This window comes from Boleophthalmus pectinirostris, unplaced genomic scaffold (genome assembly GCF_026225935.1).
Source record: "Boleophthalmus pectinirostris isolate CB_2022bp ecotype Guang Dong unplaced genomic scaffold, ASM2622593v1 HiC_scaffold_21, whole genome shotgun sequence".
In the NCBI taxonomy this organism is placed as follows: Eukaryota; Metazoa; Chordata; class Actinopteri; order Gobiiformes; family Gobiidae; genus Boleophthalmus; species Boleophthalmus pectinirostris.
In genome coordinates this window covers 17,325,482-17,339,551 of record NW_026571175.1, presented here as the reverse complement: position 1 = coordinate 17,339,551, position 14,070 = coordinate 17,325,482, and the positions used below count along the sequence as shown (strand labels likewise).

General features: G+C 39.7%; 1 protein-coding gene across 1 annotated transcript in view; it reads left to right on the top strand.

The window, feature by feature from the left end:
* col16a1 (collagen, type XVI, alpha 1) overlaps positions 1-14,070 on the top strand; it is a 54,788-nt gene that overhangs the window by 29,754 nt on the left and 10,964 nt on the right. The window contains exons 9-41 of the mRNA XM_055157616.1: positions 540-572; positions 2,826-2,876; positions 3,458-3,490; positions 3,629-3,673; positions 4,381-4,419; positions 4,516-4,578; positions 5,489-5,533; positions 5,611-5,706; positions 5,905-5,943; positions 6,227-6,271; positions 6,377-6,412; positions 6,492-6,614; positions 7,442-7,477; positions 7,730-7,765; positions 8,400-8,522; positions 8,829-8,873; positions 9,127-9,162; positions 9,245-9,298; positions 9,557-9,607; positions 9,680-9,811; positions 10,246-10,281; positions 10,417-10,524; positions 10,616-10,738; positions 10,820-10,873; positions 10,963-11,004; positions 11,293-11,328; positions 11,402-11,446; positions 11,513-11,581; positions 11,950-12,003; positions 12,367-12,393; positions 13,376-13,432; positions 13,648-13,692; positions 13,779-13,850. Coding sequence (XP_055013591.1) covers positions 540-572; positions 2,826-2,876; positions 3,458-3,490; positions 3,629-3,673; positions 4,381-4,419; positions 4,516-4,578; positions 5,489-5,533; positions 5,611-5,706; positions 5,905-5,943; positions 6,227-6,271; positions 6,377-6,412; positions 6,492-6,614; positions 7,442-7,477; positions 7,730-7,765; positions 8,400-8,522; positions 8,829-8,873; positions 9,127-9,162; positions 9,245-9,298; positions 9,557-9,607; positions 9,680-9,811; positions 10,246-10,281; positions 10,417-10,524; positions 10,616-10,738; positions 10,820-10,873; positions 10,963-11,004; positions 11,293-11,328; positions 11,402-11,446; positions 11,513-11,581; positions 11,950-12,003; positions 12,367-12,393; positions 13,376-13,432; positions 13,648-13,692; positions 13,779-13,850 — 1,929 coding nt within the window. The remainder of the gene's footprint in view (positions 1-539; positions 573-2,825; positions 2,877-3,457; positions 3,491-3,628; positions 3,674-4,380; positions 4,420-4,515; positions 4,579-5,488; positions 5,534-5,610; positions 5,707-5,904; positions 5,944-6,226; positions 6,272-6,376; positions 6,413-6,491; positions 6,615-7,441; positions 7,478-7,729; positions 7,766-8,399; positions 8,523-8,828; positions 8,874-9,126; positions 9,163-9,244; positions 9,299-9,556; positions 9,608-9,679; positions 9,812-10,245; positions 10,282-10,416; positions 10,525-10,615; positions 10,739-10,819; positions 10,874-10,962; positions 11,005-11,292; positions 11,329-11,401; positions 11,447-11,512; positions 11,582-11,949; positions 12,004-12,366; positions 12,394-13,375; positions 13,433-13,647; positions 13,693-13,778; positions 13,851-14,070) is intronic.

Here is a 14,070-nt window from a genome sequence, read left to right as displayed (position 1 = left end):
AATCTACAATATCGACCTGAAGCAAATCCAGTCACAATCTCAATAGCTAATGATATATCAGAAGGTGTGGCTGTACTGTTATTGAGATGGCAGCAGCAAAATGTAGTACTTGGAATAAATCAGTCAAAAGTATTCATGGGTTTCAAGTCACGGCATGATCCTCTGTCACCATAGAGATTAAGCAATTCAAATGACTATATTATGTCTTCTGAATTGGAAAAGAACTGGCAGTATCCTTCAAATCAGGAAGGAATCAAGTGTATAAAACCCATGAGTCTAGAATTTCAGATGATAATATCAATATTTAATTGTTATTTGCACATTTTAGGAAGACTGCAAAGTATAATATTCAAATAGTCAAATAACATGTATTGTTTTTCTACAGAGTAACATAAAATGAGAATTTAGAGATGCAAACCCCAAACTTATTTTTGCATTTTGTTGATGTTTCATTGTGAACTGTTCGTGCTGCTCTTGTTTATATTTCTACTAAACTTTATTAGAATTGGATTTCAACGTGTATTCTTTTCCTCTTGCAGGACAATTTTGGCTCTAGAGATCTCGTGCAGAAGGTAAGGTCTCACATTTCAAAGTGCAAAACACCACACATTCAATTTTCAAAAATATTGGATATTTTCAACATGTGCTTCTGTGCCTAAAAAAATAAATAAATAAAAATCTTCAAAGCTCGCAAGTCGTGGGCTAAAACCTGCACCCATTTCCCCTCTCCCTGTGTTCAAAGGGACACAATTTTGAGCCTAAATTGGCATCTAGCGTGAGACCCAACTCTTTTCTACTGAGTTCATACAAAAATACCAGCACAGTGCGGTATAATCATGTGGAAGTCGCAGCAGAAATCCACTCAGGGTGCTTCCAAGTTGAGTGTCTCTTGGTCCCGCATGTGGGGAGCATGGGCAAGAATGGCTGCATTTGTTGGTCCTATCCTTAACACAGCCGGGATGCTGACTGACTGATTTACACCTCATTATGCGCAGCGCCTCAGTCCAGGGAGTTGCTTGTGCCTATTAATTTTGTCATTCACCTACTACTATGGCCATGTGCTGTTCACAAATAGAACACAAAACTCCAGATGCATCATTATGGAGCTCCTGTGTGTGCTTACTAATGCAGTCGGACTTCTCTCCCATGGCCTGCTTCTTCCTCTTCAGTGCAGATTACCTGGCTGGTTTGAAGTGTGTGCACCTCCACCTGCCACTAGGGGCACAAAAACAAAGACCTTTTCACACCACTGACTTAAAATTGTCCAGGTAGTACCACACAGGGTGAAAATAGGCAAAGGGCAAATGAGAATAACACAATGATTATACAACCTGATATTAGGCTCATTCTCTACTAAAATATTGAGCAGGCTGATTATTATAGTGTGGTTATGGTAGAAATGATCCTGGTGAGGGGTAGATTTGGCTTTTAGAGTACAATCTCAGGGCTTAGTCAGAAACCAATTTTCATCATTTATGTCATGCTGGTTTGGCCATGTCTACCGAGGTTCTTTGTGACATCCCTGGCTTCCTCATTATCCCATTGTCAAGCTTCAAAGCATAATACAATTTCTTTCAGATGTTCTCTAAGGCAGACATGTACAGTACAGTAATTTGAGTGTTATTATTTACTATTTAAAGGTACACTATGTAAATTTTCTGATGGAGAGCATGTCACCTGCTTGTCTGCACTGAGATGTTATGGCTTCAAATTGAAGGCTCCACATTATGGCATTAAACTTATCTAGCTTCATGGAGAAAATAAAACCCCCTGTAATTTAATACATGCAAGATAGAAAGTTTAAAGCAACACTGTGTAATTTTCTGTAGTTGGCATGTCACCTGCATGATTCCATAATGTGGTCAAATAAGAATCAGGTTTGTGGACATGCAAGCCATTTTACTTTACAACATGAGGTAGCCCTATATAAAGTAATATTTATTTATTTGTTTATTTATGCATTATTAATTGATTAATTAGTTGTTTTTTTTATTATGATTAAATAAAAAACTAATTTCATATAACTAATTGATTTTTTACACTTACTGTCACTTTAAATGTACGAGGAAACGAGAATAATTCCAGAGTTGACTAAATAAATAGATAACTCACAGTTTTGTGCATGAGTGTGCTGAGAATTGTAGTTTATGGAGATGCCAGGCTGACTGCTGACGTCTGAAGTGGAATTACTACATCACAGGAGAGTTATGATGGACCTTGGAAAGAGTGACTCATCACACTTTACCTTTGCCTGCCTCTGATGTACTGTAGGCTGTGTACATGTCATGAGGGGCCTCTTGTACCGTATTACACTTGGAAATGTGCACACTTCCAGCTTCTATCAACACCGGATGGGGCAATCTGCTTTAATTACGCACTCGCACTAAACACGCTTGGGCTATGAATAATAACTCTACTTACTTACGTGTGTACGCAGCAGCTGGCCGAACTACTCGTGTGCTTTGGGAATCAGACATTCTTATTGATCTCCATCTCTCCCGTGAGGTGTGTGCAAGTTAGCGCGTAGATTACCTCCTCCTGGCCGCAACCAACCTGCTGCATGCGCTGCTCCATTTTGCTTTTGGTAACAGTGCCATCACCTGGAGGCTACGTAAACTGCAGAATAATCCAAAAATACTTTGTCCACCAGCAGTGACACAATGCAGCTAAATTATTGTGCAACATAAAGTAATAATTCCACACTCTCTTTTTAGTGCGCTGTTGTTTACTTCTTTAAGAGAGAGGGATCGATGAGCTCTACGTCTTATGAGTTAACTTGTGCGTCAACTGCAGACTAAATAAATGTGTTTATGTAATTGTTGCAGGTAGTAAATCTCGGTGGAGTCACTGGAATAAAAGGAGAAAAAGGCGATCGGGTGAGCGAAAAACAAACGTACACACAATGGATTAAGGCACGTGTGTCCTTGTAAAGCTAAATAAAGGAGGAATGTATGATGTCATCACGTGTCCAGGCACGCACTTTTCTGTCAACTCATCATTATGCACCAGTCAGGCAGGAGTATTTGGTTTCCTCTGATCTGTTTCATCATATAGATCATAAAAACAAAGCTCTGCGTGCCTATTATATTTAGATTAGATTAAATGTTAAATATTTAAACAATAAAAAGTTGTAGAGTGATGTAGTATATTATGTTATTTAATTTATGTAGTCATTTGGTTTTGGTCTGGCTTTATATGTTGGTTTCAAGCCTGGATTAATTGAGATGGTTGCACCAGAGGCATGTGTCATTATATGTACAACAAATTAGCAATGCTGCACCCAGTAGAATATTGGAATATACATGGTAAGGTATCCCTCAGGGGAATGTCAGTTCAACAATCATGTATTTAATTCCTGTAGTCTTAATAGTGAATATGGTGCTAAATATACCACAGCACTTGAACTCATTGCAATAGCTTTGTTATTACTTCCCCCTTTCTGCCTCTTCCGTTTTAGGGTGATGACTGCTCTGGCTCCCCTTCAGGTCCTGTAAGTCACTTTGCAATTTGTCTCACTCCTGCACGCTGCACAGAAATATTGTCTTGCCACTTGGCATGCAACACACTCTGACAGTTAAAACTGGCACAGAAAGTACTCTATGATAATACTGTGTGCCTCTAACCTTAGTGTGCTGCGGGACCCAAGGGCCAGAAAGGAGACAAAGGCGAATCGGTGAGTGCCAATCTTCTGACAGGTTACAGCACTACATCCAACACTCCTCCATCCCCAACAACCCTCTGGTCTGATCTTTATTCAAAACCTCCTTTTCGAGCATGCAGTCCCAACATTAATTATGCAACAGGAGTGTGTGCTTTGTGAGTTTATTTACTGGTGAGTCATTTGCCTGTATGAATATGCATGTCAGTGAATGTGCTTAAACCTGCTGTGTATGCCATATTCCAGTCTCTTCCATCAGTCACTGCATATTGCTCGACTCATCTGAGAGCTACTTCAAGTTTTGAAATTACGGCTGTGTTGTGAAGAGGTCTTTATTGCATCCAAGTATTGTTACATTAGAACTCAGGTAGTCACTAATATTTACTTCTTTCTTCATCATTATCCCTGCTACTGCTGCTACTTTCGTTCTTCTAATGGCTACACTACACCTGCTCCTTCAGCTGTTGATATCCACTTATTAACTGATGTTATTAAGGGTGCTTCACCTATGCAGAGATTGCTTTCACTCTGTTGGAGAACATGAATTGTAAATATTGGATATTTTGCTTCATGGTTAGTCACTACTGACAGAAGAGAAATGATATATTAGTTCAGCCTGTGTCTCAAAACTTTCTACACCCAGCTTCTATTTGTTTTTATGAGTGTCTGCTTTGCCAATGGATTGCCCTGGTCATTGATCTAAGTCTGTCCTCTATCCACAGGCAGGGCCTAGCAACTGGGGAGAAGCACTCGTGTACAAGGTGAAAGGTTTATACTTGTGATTTTAAATTATTAAGATGTAGCCTCAATATAATGTCCTCAAATGTTCTATAAAATCTTCCACTCTTTCTGTGCAGGGTGAAAAAGGTCAGAAAGGAGATATCGGTCCACAGGGTCTCACTGGCACTCCAGGAAAAGATGTATGTATAGTTTTAGTTTGTACTTGCTTGTACATAACTTGTTGTTATTTAGTTTTATTTAGTTGTACAATGTGCAACATAGTTAAAGTTAGTCACCAATTAGAAGTAGTGTTCGATTTTGTTGTTGGGAGCCTCTAAAATGTGTTTTTTATTTCCCTAAAGAGAACACATGCATTTTATCAGGCTAATAAGGGCATTCAGTAAACTTAGTATATAGCATTACTCTTTAAGCTCCCACTGATATGTGAGCCCCCTTCTCAGGGCCAGGGCGCTAAGTCGTCCTGCTAATGCCTGTTAGATTAGGCTAGGGCAACAAAGCTTGCACAATCAATGCTGCCTCATTGACTGTGCTGTTCGTCTCACATAGGCAGCCTCCCATTCAGGAAGACTTAAACCTTTTAATCTTTGCTGTTCACCATAGTGATCCAGCCGATGCAAGCTTGGAAAGTTTTGAGGAACAAATTACAACGTGTGTGCTGAGGTTGAGGCCCAATTGTATTTGTCAGGTTACTAGTGCATGCCTTGGGCAGATGGAGGATAGATTCTCTTAAGCCAGCCATCCATCTGACATTGGGATGTGGCTTAATTGAGGCAACCCCCCAATGTACAAGCAAATGAGGACAAAGCACACACTGACAGAAGTAAAGTGATGAATTCTGAACTCTAGACTTGGGCCATGCTGAATATTAAGTTAAATTTAAGGCTCCTTGATTTGGTTGTTATTACAGTCCCAATCAAGAGAGTATATAAATTGATAGTACAGTATAAATTGATAGTACAAGTGCAATTTTCAGTGAATCACAAAAAAAAAAAAAAATCACTTAAACTTTTTATGTTTGATTTTACTTTACCTTGCAGATGCATACACCAAAATGCCTGATTTTTTCTTTTCATATTCTTGATTCCTCAGGGACGAGAAGGTTCCATTTGTGTGGTGGGCCCTAAGGGACAAAAGGTCAGCTATAAACACTAGTTAAAACTTTGGTGTACATCATACAATTCATTAGCCTTACAGTGATTGTGTCTTTCCAGGGTACACCAGGAAAAGTGGGTCCTGAAGGATTAGCAGGAGAGCCGGGTCAGCCAGGACTCCCAGGACTTCCAGGAGAGGGCAAACCAGGACTCCCGGTCAGTGCCTAAAATGAAATCTACCAACACCAGCAGTGACAATATGTTGTGCTGTGATGAGGTCACTGCACAAGGGCACAGTTGGACTTGTAGTTTTCTTGTTGTCAATTACAGAAACATAGAAACACTGCGTCAAAGGTTTCAAAAGATGTATCTGAGGAAAAAAGTTCTAAACTATTAACTTTTTTTTTCCATCAGGGCCCTCCTGGTCCCCCAGGTGGTGCAAAAGGCGAGAAGGTAGGTCTATACTGAAACATGATAATATATTACGTGAGGAAATTGAACTGATCAGAAAATGTGATTCTGTTTTATAAAATTAGAGTGTATAGTAGTTACTGTAATACTGCTTCTTCTAACAAAGCCTGTTTTCATGTGAACCTAATTAGTGGCCACATTACATGTTTATGTGTCTTGCAACAAAAAGTGGCTATAATAACTGTACAAACTGAAAAAAATGTGATCATGTAATGGGTAACAAATGTGAATCTATTTTGAACTAAGAATCTTGGTATCTCTACAGGGAGATTTTGGACCTCCAGGACAGGACGGATTTCCAGGAGATCCAGTAGGGGGCATTTAAACATTTATCAGTTCTCAGTGATGTATGCTTGAACCACCACTTACATTAATAAATCTGATTGTCTTTATCATAAATGTAATGTTTATATAGGGTCCAAGAGGTCCTGGTGGTGTTAAAGGAGAGAAGGTAATGCATAACTTAAACATTGCAAGTATTAAAGACCACTCTGGGATATAGCTTATCTTACTTTCTGTTTGTCATCCAGGGTGATCCATGTGAGATATGCCCTGTGCTTCCATCAGACTTCAGTAAAACAGTGGCTCTTCAGGGGAAACCCGGGCCAAAAGGAGAACCTGGAATACCGGGTGTGGGAGAGAGAGGACTTATTGTGAGTATAGTGAAAAGCAAATATCTAAACCAAGAAATGTCATGTGAACATCTTGGTCTTTAACTAACCAAGACACAGAGAATATTGCTACTACTCATTTATATTTATTAGATTATATTTTAATATTTTTAACAATTTATTTAAGTATATTCTGTGATTTTCAAGTGCATAGTTTTTTATTAGGTATGTCTTTTTTGTTGTAACATCGAAATTTTCCTATTTCCTACAAATAATGGTCAAATCTTATTTTCTACCACTGCTACTATCTACTATCTATGCCATGGCTACTGGTACTTCTTTCACTATAGTACTGCTTCTGAATTGTAACCTCGCGAGTCTTGCTGTTGAAATCTAACCCCGATCCCATTTTTATTCAGCATCTGTGGCCTTTTTATGTTCTATACCTGTGGATGTAGTGACTTTCATTTCTATATATTCTACTTGGTACACTTCAGTACAAATCTACTTATGTAGCTCCTGCTGTTGAAAATGTATTCTTTGAGCCAGTGGTCATTTAGGTAATGTAACCTCAACATGTTTTCGCAAACCACATCCCTGCTACTCTGATTTCTGCACACTCCTTAGCACACCAACCAAATGATTTGTGGAGAGTGGTATAAATCTGGAGTCTTATGAGATTCTCCCTGCAACGATTTCCAATAGTGCCAGCATCCATCTGTCATACCTGGTTAGGGCGGATGGAGGAGAGGGTGGGGTTGCAAAGTGGGCTAGGGTACCATTTCAACTTCTTTTTCCAACAAAGTCTTGGTAATTCTTCACCCATTCTCCTTTTCTGTCATTTTTTCTCCTTGTTCCACATATAACAGGGGCCTCAAGGAAAGGACGGCAAAGCAGGACAAAAGGTATATAAGTTTCAATCATTAATTTGCAGTACATTTATATTTTGTGAAAGCATGATCAGTATGCCTGCTTATGCAAATATGCTAACATCAGCAGCTGAAGATGCAGGCAGGCAGGTAGATGAATTATAACTAGCTCCAAAAAAGAACGTCATGTAACACAGAGGTTCAATGTACACTCAGCTCTGACAAACCTCATCTTTGTGCATTCTGAGAGCTTGGACTCTGAAGTAAGCATTTTGTTTTGATTTTCAGGGGGAACCGGGATCTGATGGTGTCAAAGGTGAAAAGGTGAGATGCTGTCAATAAAACAGCAATAATGGCTAAAACACAAAAACAAATATATCGCAACAACATAAAGCTCTCCATTTTACAGAAAAATGCAGATTTTATTATTTATTTTTTCTTTTAAAGGGCCCATATTATGTGTTTTTTTGTGTGTGTGTGTTTTTTAAACTATTTTGCCGTATTACAAACATACCTGGAGTTTTGTTTCATTCACACATTTAACACGCAGATCCTTCCTATTTAGGCTGAATTCTCTGAAACACTATGTCCCCCCTTGTGATGTCATGTGGTAATACAAGAAGTGCTCCAATGTGTTTTTGAACAACATACATCTTCACTAGCATCATTTGGATGATTCCAGCTCTGGAATTGCAAATCTCTACTGAACTAAAGGAAAAAGGTAGCTGTTAACTTGAAAATTACCACTAGCATTTTGAGCTGAATAATGAGATGAATAATAAAGGATTACTCAACCATGTGTGAATGAAACAAAACACAACTCCGGGTATGTTTTTGATGAGGTACCAACATTATAACATTGCTTAAAGCCTTCAAGAATCCAAGCAAAACTCTCCTAGAATATATTGATCATTCAAATTTGTGATAATGATTTTTTTTATTCTGTCCTTGGTTATAGGGTGATTCGTGTTCTGCTTGCCCAACTGTGGGTCAGTTGCCAGCTAACCTGCTCCCTGGAGTCATGAGCCAAACTCTGAAAGGAGAGAAAGGTGAACCGGGGACAGGGCAGAAAGGCGAGCAAGTAAGTCAAAGCACTTTAGGTTTAGGTTTAAATTAGAAGTAATGTAGTTTCACAGCAAAATTCTGGACCCAATGCTTCAAGGTGAAAACAAAAACAAACAGTGTTATCTTGTTTAAGTGTAAAGACTTTGTTCTTGTGGTAAGAGATATAATTGATGATACATTGATATTGAAATGATGGATAATTGTTTTGCTTGATGAAAGATCTGCTGCTGATTTAGTTTACTTGTTTGTGATTGCTTGCATGTGTGGGCAGTGATAAGAAGCCTCATTAAAGTGATGCATTGTTTGCTGTTGTGCTCCACAGGGGAAGGCCGGTGCTGTGGGCTTACCAGGGCCTAGTGGAGAAAAGGTATGTTGAGGAGTAGGCGACCCCATTAACGCAGTGTTTAAGCTTTCACAAGGTGCATAGTCTACTACAGAATGAGGCTCTTAGCAGACTTTAAAGAATGATCACTGCATAAGAGCCCCCATTTTAGAGATAAAGATGCAAGATGTGGGGTTTCACTCAGTGGGATAGTTAGTAAGAAACGCTGGGATAGCTCTTAAATTTTACCAGTTTAAAAATAAATGTTTAATCCTCCATCTGATTAACTTGTCTACAGGGTATTGCTGGCAGCAAAGGAGCTGATGGAAAGTCGGTGAGTGCAAAGTTATTGCGGCTGGAAGTGAAAACATAATAGGATGTGGTGAAATAATTGTGTCATGTTCCCCATACATCAGGGAAAGCCTGGACCACGAGGGCACAGTGGGAAAGATGGACCAAAAGGAGAAAAGGTATGTTATCAATGAATGATGGGGTTTAGGGCTGGGTGATATAAAATATGTTCTGATCCCTGTGATAATATTGCTATATTCTTGAAACTGCCATAGCATAATTCAGTTATTTTACATTACTATTTTCAGTTACATGGATTACAATCAAAATTAAAATCATGATTTAGGTGATTTATTGGAGTTACTGCCCTGTGATTGTGGCTGGCCTAAATTTTATTTTTTACAGTTGTTAATGTATTGTTGTTGTTGTCTCCATAGGGAGATCAAGGACTCCCGGGTATTGGGCTTCCTGGTGCTAAAGGAGAAAAAGTATGTCCATTATTTTGTGTTTTATTTTTGATAGAATGTTTATGAATACATCTAAAGTGCTGTTTGTCCTAGGGCGAATGCGGTGTGTGTCAGCCATCAGAGGTTGGTGGTTTGCCCCCAAATATCAAACTGCCTAAAGGAGTTGGTGAACCAGGCCCCCCAGGTCCACCTGGGCCTCCAGGCCTGGGAGCTGATGGCAAACAGGTGACTTGTTTTTTTATTTTATTTTATTTAACTATTATTCTATATTTTTTGTTTGTTTGCTTGCTTGTTTTTTCATATTGGCACTTTTTAATGATTTAATCTCAGAATAAAAAGTGTACAGAATCTTTACTGGGACCAAGTACAGAGAAATTGCCCTTGTGAATGCACCATGCTTTAGTTTATTGGGCAAATAGAATGTAAAGTGGCTCCTCTGACCACAGAAGTGCTGGTAGGTATTATAAATCTCTGTAGGATCCTGTCATCCCACCCAATTACATGCTTTATGCTTATGCGGTTAGTTTTATGTCAACAATTATTTTAGGCTAAATAGACAACGGATTGTGTTTCAAGATGACTGCCTTTGCATATTAAGTACGTGCATACTGTACGTGCATTCGCATGTATTAGGGTTCACCTTTCATGTGTTTGCACAGGGTCTACCGGGTGCTACGGGTGCTAAAGGAGAAAAGGTATATTTTTCCTCTCTGCTATGTTCTTACAGTGTCAGGATTGGTTGTAACACAGACTATAAACCATTAAAACCACCAAAGCACATTTGAAACCACAGTGACGTTTTTATAATGTGACTAGTTTTGTGTCACCAGGGAGAAACAGGAGATCAGGGGGATAAAGGACTAGATGGTGGCCCTGGAGTCCCAGGTTTGCCTGGAGAGCCAGGACAAGATGGACAAAGAGGCTTGAAAGGAGAGAAGGTATTGTTTTTTTCTCATGACTGTAATATGGCTGAAATTTTTAAATAAATGTATATAGTCATGGTCGCTAGCCTGGCTGTTTCCTCTCTAGGGTGATGCTTGCACCAGCTGCCCATCGGTGGGAGCTACAGGAGGTGAAGGTGTATCTGTCCCAGGTCCCAAAGGGGAGAGGGGTGAGCCCGGTCCACCAGGACAAGGGAAACCAGGCAAACAGGTAAGAGAATTATGTATGAGGTTATTATAATAAGATTATAATAAGACATTCGCTCACATTCAACTGCTGTGATATTCCTAGGGGTTACCAGGCTCAGCAGGTGTTAGGGGCACCCCTGGATCTAAAGGAGCCAAGGTATAAAAGATCATAGTGTTACTTTTAGAAAGGACTTTAAGCATGTGTATTAATAACTGTTTTCAATACGGGTCTGTTTCTTTTCATAGGGAGAGCCTGGAGATGCTGGAGTTGGTCTTCCCGGGCCTCAGGTACAATACTTGTCCTTGAAAAGAGTTACTTCGATACGCAAAGGAATCACACATACTCAAAAACCGTAGCTATATACTAAAGCCTGTTGTAAAAATGTCCTCTGCAAGCACCAATTTGTGTAAAGCAACAGCAGATGTTTGTTTCTATATGCAACAGGACAAAATCATTTTTGCTTTACTTTCAGCGTATGTAAATGTAAAACAAAGTCAATGACACAGATTTAAAGTTCACCAGTTGACAGGTTCACTCACATGAGAGATTCTATTTGTTGCTCTTTTGTATCCTAGGGAGAAGAGGGGCCAAGAGGGCTGCCTGGACCTGTTGTAAGTTTCCATATTTCCAAACGATCTTTTCTGTGCAGTGTAATTATATTGACATTAATTCATTTTTTGAAAGGGACCCCAAGGAGAAAGAGGATATCCTGGCATTGGAGGAGAAAAGGTACTACTTAAAAATATACTTGTAGTTAATGTTCAAATGAAATTACATGTGTATTCTTACAAACAGGGATCCAAAGGAGATGCTGGACCTCCAGGACAACAGGGGCCAGTAGGGCCCTCAGTTGAAGGACCTCCGGTGAGATTCTTTTCCATTTTTTTGCCACATTGAAAATGATAAACATGGCCTTTTTTGGTGTTATGTCATGGCATATGTGACTACAACATGTGCAAAAGTATGCTTAAAGGAGGCTCAGTGGATCAATGGCAAGCACTCTATCCTCACAGAAAGAAGGTCTTGGCTTAGATTCACGGGCGAGGGGAAATCTGGAGTTTGTATTTTTGCAACTTTCCTTAATGAATTAAATCTTGTTATAATCAATTACTCATTGAAATTGTCACTCTACCTCTATGATATCCACCTCTGAACAATCCATATTAATTGTAACGAAACTGTTTACTCACACAAACTTTTACATGATTTTCCATTTTTCTATTTAACCATAGGGCAAAGATGGAAAACCAGGCCTTAGTGGATTGCCAGGAACAGAAGGAAAGCCGGTAGGTTTGTCATTTTTTCTTTTGTTTCGCAAATGGGACACTAATTGGAGTTGCTTCTCTGTGATTTTGCATAAGCTATTTGATAAAATGTAAGGGGATTTAAGTAGCAAACAAGGGTGACTGCTTCCACGTTAACACCTTCAATTTTCTTTGAGCTTCTTTGGGAATTGTCCTTGATTTAGGCATCATTTGTAACCAAGTATGCCTGCCTCGATCCATAACAGAGGCAATGTCTGCTCTCATCTCATCTGCTGTCCCCTCATCTCCTCCCAGCTCAGTACCCCACGAGCTTTCTTCTGGAACAACAAATATGGAGTAACTAAATGTTTCTCTATGCATGTGTGTCTCCTCTCTCTCTTGCAGGGGCGAGATGGAGCTAAGGGGGACAAGGTAAGTCTAGCGTTTTGTTTGGATGACGGAATCTGGAGGGGTTTGAGTATAAAGGAAAGAAACAGATGGTAATGGCAGGAGATAGTTTAGCGCCCCCTTGCACATACATATGCACTCTGAATTGAACATAGGTATGCACAGGGACGCCTCATGGGGGGCACACATGGAGGAACAGTGGAGGTGACAAGTGCATTGTGGCTGACAGACTAGAGGAGTTTGAGGCCCTTAAGAGAAGGAGCGTATATGACTATTAAATATTGCCTTTACCAGCCAATGTCTTCAGAGTGAGTGAGAGAGACAGAGACAGAGAGAGCGAGAGGCAGAGGCAGCACTGCAGGGAAAAGCTAACATAGATTTAGATTGAAAAATGTTTCAAAATGCAGTATGAAAATCAACATTTTTTTTTTCTAAAACATGTTCAAGCCAGTAGCAGGTGAAGTAAACAGAAATATTACTATAGTTATTAAGGACAGTACAGTATTCAACTTTTCCACAATTACTACTTGAAGTAATTCTGAACTTGGCCAAAACCCAAATTTTGGACATGTTTTGCAGAATAAGCATGTTCAATGGCTTCATCTTTGTCTCAACAAGGAAAATTAACCAACAATGATTGTCAACACACAATTAAAGTCCTGATTATCCATACCACAAAACTATAACAACAGGAGCAAAAGTTACAACTGCAACATTATAGCTTATAGGAGAACAGTCTTTTTTGAAGCCAAAAAGAAATTTGCAAAAATCACAACACACGTCACATACAAATTCAAGTCCTGCCAATTGTTTTATACGTTTCTCATGTTTTATCCTTTCTCATGCCCCAATCACTCAATTAAAACGATGTAATACATTATACATGTGTTTAGTAAACTAAAAGATCTTAAAGCCTACAGCTTACAGAGAGCTGGGCTATCTTTAAAGTAGAATGAAGATTCACTTGCATCTTATCCTTCTGTAAGTGCTTTGATGTATATTTTAGGGTGAACCTGGAGAGTGCAACTGCATAATCCCCTCATACCCGGGTGTGGGCGGACCAGTGAGTATATGTGCTGCACTACTGAAATACTAACACATTGTGAATGTACTTATGTAACCTCTTCTTCTAATGGGCTCTGTTTACCTTGTACCAGAGTCACTTCTATCTCAAAGCACTGACTTGACATACATTACCAGTCTGCTTCCTCCTTCAGCATCTGTCTGCTCATACATCTACTCTTATTCTGCTCTGATTCAACTGTGCTTGCCTTCCAGGGAGCTCCAGGAACTGCAGTAAACATGTGGCAAGCTGGCCCTCAGGTGGGTACTGTCAGCAGCTCCATAACTTAGGCTTAAGTGCTGTAAACTTACAAACTCAAGGTGTAAACATACAACACTTTTGGTAGGGCCCTCCTGGACCCCCTGGGCCACCAGGACCCCCGGGGCCTCAAGGAGTCACAGGAATCCAAGGACCCCAGGTAAGATGAACTTCCCTTAATTAGCTTACTCCTTTGTTCAATTCAGCAGCCGCTCAATGAACTGAATTGAACTATGAGCTTCTCATAAACCTGCTTGGGCACAAATGGGACTCTTGAGAAAGGCTTTAACATGCTTTGCATCATGATTAGGACATGTGACATAAACCATGCATGTGGATGATTAGCCACAAGGCTAATTACAATCCTCAGACTGTCAGAG